This window comes from Thunnus maccoyii, chromosome 21 (genome assembly GCF_910596095.1).
Source record: "Thunnus maccoyii chromosome 21, fThuMac1.1, whole genome shotgun sequence".
NCBI lineage: Eukaryota > Metazoa > Chordata > Actinopteri > Scombriformes > Scombridae > Thunnus > Thunnus maccoyii.
In genome coordinates this window covers 18846351-18859319 of record NC_056553.1, presented here as the reverse complement: position 1 = coordinate 18859319, position 12969 = coordinate 18846351, and the positions used below count along the sequence as shown (strand labels likewise).

Below are 12969 nucleotides of genomic sequence, written 5' to 3'. Positions count from 1 at the left end.
CAACACAGAATTGAATGCATTTTTCAATATAACATAATCAATTATGTGATAACATATGAATTATTATAGTAAGTCACGGTTTAAATTAGCTAACAAAATTAGCCTGTGCTGAGGTTATTTCAGTCACTTCTGGCTGTAGAGTTTCCAACCACACAAATCACTTAGTTAATTAACCCCCTCGCAATGTCACTGTCTGGCTAACTGGATTAGTTAGCACCTCTCTCTCTCTCTGTCTGGTCCTTAACTCCTAGTGTACCAACACAAAACTGACAGACAGATACACAACAAACAAACAGGACAGAATATAACTGACAGGATGCAACTATAAGTGAGCTGGATATTATTTATTTAAGTAGATATAGACGGAGATCAAATCAATCAAATATTATATAGTCAGCATTACTTTCAGTGATTGTTATAAATTGTTATAATGGTGGATAATCTCTGTCTGCTTTTACAACTAATGTGCATTGGCAAACGTAAATAAATAAATAAATATAGCCAATAAAAGCAGACAGACTATAAACTATAAAAATATATATTCAGTATACAACAGGCAGTATCCACAAGGGGCAGTAGCTGAGGTTGACAGACAGTCTCTGGAATCATTTACAGCACATCTCATCACAGCAGTTTGGAAATACATGTGTGAATAAAGTTTTTGTTGTTAGCTTAGCACCACTTGTTGTCTCAGCCAGGTTGGGTTATAGATTTGTTTTTTTAAAGGTGTTTTAATTGTAATTTTGAATTTTCTTTTCATCCAGTTACATCTAATTTAGTTACAGTAAAGCTCACAATCGTGCTCGCTCCTCACTGTGGTCAACTTTGTCTGTGCAGAGTTCCAGATATGTCAAACCAAACCTATCGATAATCCATCTCAAACAACATCTTAACATAAAACAAAACACGCTCAGTACAAAAGAGCAGTAAGAGGTTGAAAATAAAATTGTACATTCACTCCCAAAAAGGAGTTATTATAAAAAAAAAATAAAAATAACATACAATCATCGGCCACCAGCAGCACTCTGGGGGGAAAAAAAAGAATAGAGTACATTATGTTAAGCAGTCAGCACAACTGCAATGACTTTACTATGATCAAATGTAGATATGTGAGAAACAGTAATTGAGAGAAAGGAGTTGTTACCTTCAATTTGTCAATCATTCTTTTGTTAATAGTTCCACCGACAGCACGCAGCAGTTTGGGTGTGGGAGGTTTGGGTCCGAACAGCGCCAGTCCTTTCTTCTTGTCCTCTTCAACTTTAACTGCTGCTGGACCCTTGGCCTTCATTAGTTTCCTACACACAATATGAACAAATGCTCACTGATAAAGTGCCTGTATGTATACTTGTAAGTTAAAGCTTTGTTGAGCTGTTGCAATTGTATCAAAAATCTCCTTTTGTCCCTACAGTGGAGAAAATATTGTGTGTAAATAATCTAATAACACGATCTAGTCTAATATATAAGCAAATATTTGAAAAAAAAGACAGATCTGAAAAGATAGTTAGGACTGTAAGGATGTGGATCCACTTTATAATATTCTCTCTGATAGTAAAAGATTTAATTACAACTGTCAATAAGTGCTGAGGCTATCACTATTAATACAAACAGCTTTTTACAACTTTTAGGGGTTTAAGCTGTTGGTCAGTGTATGTGATGACAACGATACATGCTGTTTATTTATTGTGTATGAGTGAGTGATGACAAAACTATTGTAAAACCAAACAAAGTGTTGTCTTCAGCCAGGCCTCTGTCTCACCTTCCTTTCCTGGCCAGCACTTTCTGAGACTCTGGGTAGTGGACGAGGATGTCAAAGAGGTCTTTCTTCTCCAGGACAAAGAGGTTAGCGAAGCCGTAAGCTTTGACGTTAGCTGTACGCCTGTTTCCTCCATCTTTGGATGATTGCAACAGACTGAGAATAAACAAACTGATTAGAAGCAATACATTGTTGTGGACTGACAGCTAGAAAGCATAACCTTTTATCTTACCTGATTTCTCCAAACACACAGCCAGCCTTCAGTGTGACAAACACAATACTGTTGTCAGGTCCTCCCACCACCTGCACCGCTCCACTCTTGATGATGTACATCTCTTTACCGATGTCACCCTGCAGAGAAAACAAAGCAAGAAAATGACAAACACAAATGGGCACAATTTGACAGAGTAAGCAGCAGATATTTCCGAAAAGGTTTCACTGATGGGTTTTTGGAGGGATGGATTATTTTTGTGTTGAGGTAAGGCCAAACAACTAAAATTAACATTTAAAATCCAGGATGACAATAAGATAACTCACTTTCTTGACGACAAAATCTCCTGGTAGATAGACGATAGACTTAAGCCTCAGTAACATATCAACCAACATCTGCTGGTCACAGCCCTATGGGAAAAAAAATATATTTAACATACAATGGAATATGCTTGATTTACTGTGTCTGTTGTGTTTATATGTGCTTCAGTGTGCCTGCACCTTGAAAAGATCAATCTTCTGAAAAGTTGCCAGGTTGATGTCCACAGCAATGGCAGTTCTCATCACCAAAGGCATCTTATCCAGCAACTCTGACTCATCTGAAATCATTAAAACAAAACAGAAAAGTTAGTTCTAGGTCTAAATTGGATGTCAAATGAGTCTGGAGCTACAAGGGAAAGCAGAACCATGTCTTGTTTTTAAGATGACGTGTGCATGAGGATTTGAAGTTTCCCTATAACTCCAGGCTTTCTGACAGTTTCTGACACACTTCATGCAGTGTCTACTGACCCAGCATGCCCTGAGCATCCCAGGTGTAGGTGTACCAGGTGCGGACTCTGTTCTGCACCAAAGAGGGGATGTGGTTGGTCACCATGTAGGCCACAGTGTTGTCCATGGAGGTCCGGAAATAGGTCTGCCCTGCTGTGGCTGCACCAATGACATCTCTCATCTGAGGCAGGATGACAGTGAGAATAAATACACAAACTAAGGAAACCTTTGGAAAACTATTAGAAAAGAAGGATTAATGTCTTCCAGATGCTAAAATGCCACATTTAGAACCTTTGACAAGCTTTTTGACAGTCAAGACGTTTACAGGGAACCATTAAAATACAACAACATATGGAGTGATGGATGATGGAGACTAGTGATCAGCAGTATCAATCCTAAATGGACAGGTTTCGTTCTATCTCTACATCACTACACTAAAAAGACTATGAAGTTTCCAGATGAAGTGAGGAAGGTGGGACCGTGACTCATGCTACGGGGCCAGAACGAGTCTCTATGTTACCTGTCCAATCAAACTGGAGAACACAAAGACGCCCGTGAAAAAGTTAGTCATCTGAAAGGTAATCTCAAAGACGGTGTGGGGTTCGTTAAGACCCCCGATGTTGATCAGACTGCGGACAGCAAAGTAGTAACATCGCAGGTACCTGTGGAGAGGGTGGGGGGCATTAGAGGGGTTGTCATAAACTATACTTTATGTCACTGGTCTGTTTTGTGGAAAGGGGAATAAGTACAGTATGCATGCGCATGAGTTTAGGAGGGAGTGTCCAGAGCTCAGTGAACGCTTTGAGTTGTTATTACCCCTATTTTTCGAGTTTGATTCCCTGGATGTCTTGCTGCCAAATTTAAAAAATAAAAACCCAAAAGAAATAGAAAGTATACGACAGTTGGTAAAAAGGTAAAAAAAGAACAAGAAGGAAAGAAAGAAAAGGAAAAAAAGATCCCAAAACAGATCGACCAAATCACCATTAAAAAAGACAAAAAAAAAAGAAAAAAATGTAATGAAGAAAACATAAAACAGTGATTAAAAATATCACAAAGAAAGAAACTACCTGGCCAAGCATGACGGACATAAAGAATGCCCCAAAAAGGTAGTTTGTCATCTGAAAGATCTGTCCGAACATGGTGTCAGGAATTGGCAACTCAGCGATCATCAGCAGGGATTTCTCCGCATAGAAGAAGCAGCTGAGGTAACTGCAGCAGCAGCAGAGATGGAACATACAATGGATTTTACATTTGGGCATTTTCTTCAGATATTTAAGGGATGATTTTTAAAAGACTGGAACTCTGTTTCAGTGCAGCAGCCATTGTAATGACAACATAAAGACAGATAAAAGCTCTGTGTTATGTCTGAAATTCATGTTGGTCAAATTTTGGTCGTTTACAGCTCAATTTATCTTTTTTATCAGCAAAAGGGCAATTACATTTTCATAAAGCATTTAACTTTTCAAAAACTCTATTTTTTAAATAATTAAATAGAGCTTTATTTAACAAATCTTAATTAAAATGACAATACTGAGTGGATTATCTTGTATCGATATAAATCGATATAAAGTATCAGTTTTCATTTTGACTACACTTTGACAGTTAAAACATGGTAAGTTATTGGGTAACTGTATTGTAATAGTATTGTAGTAGTAGTAGTATTGCTATAGTGAGAGTAATGGTGAGCAAGATTTTATACCTTCACTTTACACATTAATGATACTTTAAAACTGTGCAATATGCAAACACAAACAAGAATGCTATTTAGCCATACACAAGCATTAATGTAATAACACTTACGCACTGCCCAGGCCGGAGTAAACCCATTTAGTTTTGCCAATGCCCTGGTATTCTGAAGCCACATAGTAGAAGCAGGCGTTGAGGTGGAGCATGAAGAGGAGATAGCCGATGGTGCGAATCACTCTAACAGATGAGTAAAGAGGTTATGCCATTAAAAAGGGAGATATCTGACGTTTAGGGAGTTTGTTAAATTGCAGGAATAGCTTACTTATGTTTTTACTCTGACAATTTCATAAGATGAGTTTCTGTCTTGACCCGATGATAAGTCAAACACATCCTGGCTTTGTATTATTATGTATGATAACAACAGTGATGGCTACAGCTGCTAAATGTCTTGTAACTTACCTCCAGATGTAAGCCTTGGCCATGATGCTTTCTAGACGGTCACTGAACTCGAAAAACGTATCTGCCTTGAGAACAAGCATGAAAAAATCAGCAACAGACAAGAAAGAAAGTCACCTTAGCATGTTTTTTTTAATGTTTTCCTCAACACGGGAGAAACACATGAGTAAATTCACCTTCAGCATACGATTGGCTCTGAAAATGGACTTGAATCCAAATTGGAAGTACAGGAAGTCGAAAGGTAGGAGGCACACCATGTCTACCTGTTAAGAAGAGACGTGTATGAGGTCACTAAGATGACATCATCCTAAAATTCAAAGTTCAAAGAATCCCTCAAATACCATACCATAAATCTCTCTGATTCTCTGTAGTTCTTCTTTGTCAACTGTCTGTCTTTCTGAAAGAATAATAAAAAGAAAAAATATTTAAAAAAAAAAAAGTTTTCAGTCTCCATGTGACAGCCTCCATCGGTTAGGGTTATGACTCATTTTCATACACAGAACATATTTCACTCCCTACACATTGCATTCCTATGCACTAAAATGCATTGGGCACGTTTTTTCATATGGTGTAGGAGTGCCCAAGGGTTGCAGAGTTCTGGAAGAGGGTTTCAGAAATGCTAAAAGATGCCATATATGTTGTCCAAATCAATTTCTTACTTTCCAGAAGTCCCGTTACTTAATAACAGCTCCAACTTGGAACTCTGTGCTGAGCAGAGACGTCTCTGGGTCGCTAGCCTTACAGCTGCCAAGCGATTAATAGATTGTACATAGAATGGCAATTTTATGCTGATTAATGAATGGACATTTGTGATTATGTTCATCTACTTTATTTGTGATCTATCAACTTGTAACCTCACCACTATAATCATGTTTAAATATTGATAAAAACTGATCACACACACAAAAAAAGGATTATGCAAGACTCACTATGATGTCTCCTCCTTTGACAAACTGTTTGCGGGGCTGGAAGATGATGCTGTCTATGAGGTAGATGGCGTCGGCCAGCAAGTCCAGTCCGAACCAGAGAGGGATGGCGCTCTCAGTGTGATACGGGAAACACAGACGGGCTGTGACGAACCAGGTGTTGTAGTTGAAGGCAAGAGTCACCACGCTCAGCCAGGCGATGTAGCGACGGTCTGCAGAGAGAGGGGATGATGGGAATTTAATGTGCCTGATAAACTCTAAACCATAGTCTTAAGATTTAGGAGTTTACCTGTGAAAGGGTCGATGGTCGTCCCCACCACAGAGTCCATGCTGTCCTCTATTGGCTTCAGCAGAATGTCAACAAAAGACCAGAAAAATGCAATAAACTTGGCCTTTATGTCCACCTTCTCTTTCTTCTCCTCCTCCTTCTCATCTTTATCCTCTGCTTTCTTTTTCTCCTCCTCCTCCTTTTTCTTCTGCTCGGCCTCCTTCTTTTTCTGCTCCTGCTCCTCTTTCTTCTTCTTCTCAGCCTCCTCCTTCTTTATCCGGTCCTCCTCTGCTTGCCTTTTCCTCTCCTCGATGACTTTTGTGTAGTGGTCTTTGCGCAGCAGTGGTGCTGAAAGGACAACATTAAGACTCAATGTTACAGGAAATACTCATAATTTGAAAACTGTGTCACTTATGATTAACAAGATATTCACATTCACATATATCACAAATATTATGCTTTATAACACAGCTGAAACGTAATAAATCTGTGTTTGTACTCACTGACAGGAGGGCTGATCTCTGGAGATGAAGCGTGCGGATCAGTCACTTTCTCCTTGTAGATGTTCAGTCTTTCTTTCATCTGTTTGGCTATGGCTCTGAGCTGCGCATCTGAGTACTTGTTGATGACTATGGGTAGAGGTGAGGCCGCCTCCTGTCTGAACAAGGAAAAGAAAGGTCAGGAAAAAAATGAACAGTTTACTACAATGTTCGTGTTTATGTTGGATAAGACTTTCTTAGAAAAATTCCTCGTGATACACTTTAGAGCAAAATATAACATGGTAAATAAAATAAATGTAAATAAAATGAGTCTACAGGAACTACCATTCATACATGACTTAGTACAGTAATTGTGATTTGTAATGTCAAATAAAGACATTTAAACTGTGAAATGTCATTTGAAGTGGAAAGGCTCAGCTGACAGCCAGAATCAGTGCAACAGACACAGGAATCTGGGTTCATATGTCGCCTCCTAGTGGACAAAATTCAGTAACACGTCTGGTTCAAAGGAGCCAGAAAAGGGATTCATATGTGTCATTACAAATCAATCAGCACTGCACCATAACTGCCCTAAACTTGGTGACATAAAAAAACAATATATTTAATTTAAGATCTTCAAATCAAAGCCAATAAAATATACTTGTAATAATCAAAAAGCATACAGCCTGTTTCTTTATCACTCCCTCATGAATCAGAAAAACTCTTTCCATGCATCATGAGGGAGGCATCACAGTGAGGTGGAACAATGCTGGACACAAAGTGGAAGATTTCCTGCACAGCAGTGAGGATGTGAACTCAGTTCTGGTTAAGCACACATCAGTTGAGGAGACTGATTCAAACAGTCCAAGAGTTGGGCTTCCTCCTCTCACTCACTTTCCTACCCATCCCTCCACCACAAACACACCATCCCCCACCTCCACTATTTGGTACTGATATCATGGTGCACAGAGGATACATTTTAATAACTACCTATAGTTAACCAGCAGGTCAAAATTTTCACTTATCAGTTGAAATATCTCAAGATTCAACATCTACTAGATAGATCGACACAAAATGTGCTTCTTCAAAACTCTTCACCTGGTGCAATTTAACATGCCCAAAACTTTGGTTTATGACCAAACATCTGCATAACTTAAGACATTTCCGTCAGCTTCAGTGGAAACATGTTTGGTGCTACTAGCAAATGTTAGCATACAAATATGCTAAACTAAGTGACCATGGTAAATATTAACAGTTGAATTTCAGCATGTTAGCATCATCACTGTGAGCATGTTAGCATGCTGACGCATTTGGATTAAAGAACTGCTGTGCCTAAGTAAAGTCTCAACCAAGGTTGCCAGGTCTGCGGTTTTCCTGCAGAATTGGGCTACTTTTGAAGTGTTGCCGTAGGTTGAATTTTGTCTGCTAGTTGGGTAGACCTATTTTGCATGCAAATTACATGAATAATATCCATAAATAAAATGAAATGTTTTAAATGAAATAATTTATTTATACATAAATCCTACCAACTGCGTGTATATGCTGATCCAGATCAGCATATACACACATGCCAACGCACCACCCACGTACACACAGACACACACAAGGTGCTGTAATGCTCTCCGCCGCCCAGCGCCCGCCTCTCAATTCCAACTCTGGAAAACTGCTTTTAATGCTGGCACACTTAATATTTATTGTGTCACTTTGTAGATATTACAATACATTTGGCAATGATAACCATGCTGTTGGACTTTAAAAGCAGTGTATATGGTTTGGCAGAGGCATATTTTGAGTTCTGGTATTGGGTTGGTTTTTAGGCTGCTTTTGATTGGCCACTGTCCTGGTTTTGTCACACAGACCTGGCAACCCTGGTCTCAACGAAGCTGCAAGTGTGGCTGTATAGACACTTGGTCTTGTATAAACCTGCAATAAACGATTTATTAGCCACTTGGGGATAGTGAAAACAAAGCTGTGACATATTATCAACCTGTAAGTTGATATAGTGAACTGGCTACCAAACAGTTTCCTATTTACACATCCAGTAGACACATAGCATTAGCATTCATTTTGAGTTATTTTTCTGGCCACCAGGTCAGATTTAAGTCCAATATTCACTCTCTGTTTAGCTTTTTCTTTTGATCTCCACTAACTCCTGAAGGAAATATTTGGCTAATTAGCTGCTAAATGTGCAACTATATTCATCAGGTAGTCAACAACTCTGTGTGTCGTTTGGTGCTGGACAAGTAGCATATCAACTGTTTTTAAAGCTTTGTCACCAAAAACAGCTGCCTGCTGCTTCCAATAACAATGCTATGAGAGCCGTGACACTGAACCAAAATAGTCGCACTGTAAAACAAAAATAATAAGCTGAAAATTGCTATAAAGTTTCATAGAGCTCAGGCGAACAGCAGAGTCGAGTGTTAATTCTCTGTGGGTTCATCACAACGAGCGACCCCTTTTACTTACAAATACTGATCATGCCTGCTTTAAGTAATAATGAGCATGTATTTTGAGATCAAATTTTGATTGGAATTTTATTCTGCTGCTATCCAAGATGACAAAAAAATCATTATAATCATCAGTCGATGAAGGTTTTTTCTTAATCAATAAAAATAATAGAACACTACATTATGTTCATCAGAGGTACAAAATATTCTTTTATAACATGCCAAAGATCAGCCCTCATGTGGAGTACAGTGTAATAGCATAACCTTTGAACTCTTGACACTCACAGGCTATTTATTCCACACATCATTCAATCTGGTTGCAGGCATCTCTAATTGTGCTCCACACAGAGCCCCCAGCTCTTACAATCACTCCCTTGTTATTCACTGATGAAACATTCACATCAAGTCTCCTCATTTGGACAAGTGTGTTTATAACTGTGAGGATCAGCTGTATCTGTCTTTACCTATCGCCCTCATGGCTTTTATTGCTGGGCCAGAAGCAGCCCTGGTGAGCTTCTTACATCTAAAAAGCTGAAAAGCTTTTAATCCACTTTCAGGTCATCCTCTTGTTAATATGCATGTTGCACCAGGGGATTAAGATCTCACATGCGGCTTTCTGTGTCTCTCTCTGCCATCTTGCCAGGGAGTCTGATTAATTAGTGTCCACTGGCTGATTAATTTGATACTAGTTGGTGGTGTCAGTGTCTTGGCAGGTGTGTGTTTTGGTAGGCTAATGTTGAGTGTGGAGACAGAGCAGATACTCTAGGGATAAAAACACTACATCTAGTCTCTTTAATTGCTTATGTTTATGCTGTTCCATATTCTAATGCTGAGAACAAATCAGGTAGAGAAAAACTTGCTGATGAAGGTGTATCGATGTCATTGTGATTGGTGCTAAATTATTTGATTATGCTTGTTGATGTCATCACTCTACAAAACAAACAACAAACAGATATATATCTTACCCCTCAGTTCCCGCTTGATCAGGGTTGGCTGGGGCTGCTGCTGGGGCTGGAGCTGGAGCTGGAGCTGGAGCTGCAGCTGGAGCAGGGGCAGGAGCCGGGGCAGGGGCTGGGGCCGGGGCCGGGGCTGGGGCCGGAGCCGGGGCCGGTGCCGGGGCCGGGGCTGGAGTTGATTCTAAGAAAGGTGGACAACCACAGTTACATTTTATCTCCTGGAGACATGATTATTGTAATACACTTTATTCTGGTCTCAGTAGGTGAGGCATCCAGGACTACAAGTTATACACATCACTGTTGACATGCTCTAAGAGAAGAAACCACATCACACCAATACTTGCTGCCCTTCACTGGTTGCCTGCAAGTTTTAAAAATTTTACTTTAAGAGATTTTACTGCTCCTTTTAAAGCCTTTTTTTTTTTATCTCAATTTATATGTTTATATGTATTTATATGTTTTATTTAACTTTTTTACTCCTTATTTTACTTTAAATCACTTTGTAACTTGTTTTTTGAAAAGTGCTATGATTTCAAAGTTCCTTGAAAAATAATGCCCTCCAGATGATTCTACAGTGTATAGTTGATGTGGCTTTACAGTATCAGTATGTTAAAATGCTAACAGTCCAAACCACAGTTCAAGAAAGGGCTATATAAAGCAGTGAGGCAAAATACAGTTGTTTAATTCTTTTTTGGCATCTGTGCTGCACTGGTTAAATACATGACTGAGACATACTGTGGACGAGAAGGACACAAAGTATGCATAAATTGAACCAAAGTCATGGATGAAACTCATAATTTCCACAAGTCCAGATTCATCCGTACATGTCCATAACGGCATGTCCTGCAGTCATAAGATTGGTTAGGAGTTTGGGTTTGCTCTCTCCCTGACTTTCTGATACATTAAGTAAGAGAATGACCAGCTCTTTTGGGTGAAAATGGGTGATCGTCCTTGATTCTAAAATCTCTAGAAGAAAGGTATCTAAGCTATGAACAACATAATCAACAAGTCACTAAAATTACATTTCCTATAGACCTCAGAAACCTGGAAAACTGATGTTTGGACTGACAATAAGCTCAGAGCTGAACTTTCCATATTGATCAGCTGTCAACAGTCAAATTTTGTCATTGTGTGCATCTTTATTGTCTTCTGTCTATCTGATTTTTCTTCTTGATCAATACCGCCGACTTACAAGTGTGCCAAAAGCTGATTGCAGCCATTTGCGGCTTCCCGATACTCTGCAAATTTTGTTTTGAAAAAGGATTACAGGAATAAAGATCCAAAATGCTTCTACACATATTTACAGTCAGAGCAGCTGGACATAGCGAGCAAGAAAAGAGTGATCAAATAATCAAGTTACATGAGTGAAACTGTGATATTTGTGTATTGTTGTAAGTGTATGTTGTCGAAACTAACGGACAGAAATATAATTTAGAGGGTTACAACATATTCCTGAACCCTCTGTAAAATGAGAGATGACAGCCCATCTTACATAAAGCTAAACAAACAATGACATACAGCAATTTATCTTCTAAACCTGCCATTTCAGCCTCTAAAATGAATTATTACTTACCCTGCGGTTTGTCCACTTTGTTGTCCTCATTCTCCTTATCGGCTGGCTTCTCCTCCTACACGACAAATCAACATTTTCCCCAAAGTCAGATAGTCGACTTCATTAGTCAAAGCCCAGTCATTAGAGAGACACTTTAATTTAGAGAGCGTTTTTAAAGCATAGTGAATTTAGCATTTGACAAATTACTCCCATGCCTGATAGACACTTTTAAAAATCTGCTGTGTTCAAGATGAAATGAATTTAAAAGTGCCTGTCGGGTAATGAGCGATTTCAATGAGGTCCTTGTAATGAAACAAATTTATTTGATTCTTTGTTGGCATAAGCACTGAGCAGTTAAATGGATAGAGGGACAGATAAAAAGCCACTGCGGTGATCTTAGGAGAAACAAATGTAACCAGACTTGCTGTATTACAAGCTGGATGCAATATTTCTTTTTTTTTTTTTTGGTTTCAGTCTTGGCTGCTGCTGCTGTTACTGGCACATACTGAACAGTATGATATCTAACAGAAGTTTGCAAGAGGATCACAGAAGAATTTTATTCCATTGCATGTTTTACCTTTTCTGCAGCTGGAGGTGGAGCAGGTTTTGGAGCTGGGTCTGGAGCCGGGTTAGGAGCTACACTGGTGGTCCCAGAAGCTTGTGGCACCTGTGGGCCACTGAGGAGGCCCTTCAACTTGCTAAACATGTCCAGAAACCTAAAGGTGCATCTGCTGTGTTGTCTGTAAGTGACTAGGAAGGGAATGTACTGACTCCTGAGGAGCTAAAGAGCGTCACTGTGAACCTTTGCTTCATCCCCTGCCCTCTTCCCTCAGTTAAAGTAACACGTCCTCATAACACAGTTGGCCCTGATGGTATTACGTACTGCTTTTAGCACCGCTAATACTCTTGCACAGAGAATAGCTGCCACCATCACCAGCGGCATCTAAGCCCATCACCATGTCATATAAGATCCCAATAGGCTTATGGCTGACCACTAAAGCAGGGCTGAGGCATTGGTGGACTGTCTGTGCATACAGACTGCACTTATCATGAGTGGAATACTACTACTTGTCCTGTCATGACAACTGCAACAACTGATGTTGACACATCATCCTCCATGCACTGCAGCACATACTGTACATGTATGCTGTGTAGGATTTAAATAATATACCTGATTATACCTGATTATTTGTGTCTGCTTATGTTGTGTTTTGTGTATGTGTGTGTGAGTCAATAACACAGTATCGGTATTTCTAGTTGGCACAAAGAAAAGGGGAATCAAGTGGAGTTGAGGTTGACTTGACTCTTACTTACTTAAATACATTGAAGAACAAGTAGCATTAATGAGGTTGAGGTTTTTACTCTTTTTTTTTTATTTTTTATTTTTTTACAAATGTAGTGTTTTAAAGGTACCCTGTGTAATTTTCTTGTAAACAAAGTTATGTTTACATTAATGGGGATGTATCAT

The 12969-nt window shown here is 39.2% G+C and overlaps 1 protein-coding gene across 1 annotated transcript; it reads right to left on the bottom strand.

The window, feature by feature from the left end:
- Window positions 1-339: 339 nt before the first annotated feature.
- LOC121887754 (cyclic nucleotide-gated cation channel beta-3) lies at window positions 340-12906 on the bottom strand. Its single transcript, XM_042398705.1, has 18 exons — window positions 12079-12906; window positions 11523-11577; window positions 9959-10130; window positions 6571-6725; window positions 6089-6415; window positions 5803-6011; window positions 5220-5270; window positions 5050-5136; window positions 4877-4941; window positions 4532-4654; window positions 3799-3940; window positions 2753-2912; window positions 2465-2562; window positions 2291-2374; window positions 1986-2104; window positions 1757-1909; window positions 1145-1295; window positions 340-1025 (listed from the first exon to the last, which is right to left on the bottom strand). The coding sequence occupies exons 1-18, from the start codon at window positions 12205-12207 to the stop codon at window positions 1005-1007; spliced, it is 2301 nt and encodes a 766-aa protein (XP_042254639.1). The 5' UTR covers window positions 12208-12906; the 3' UTR covers window positions 340-1004.
- Window positions 12907-12969: the final 63 nt, after the last annotated feature.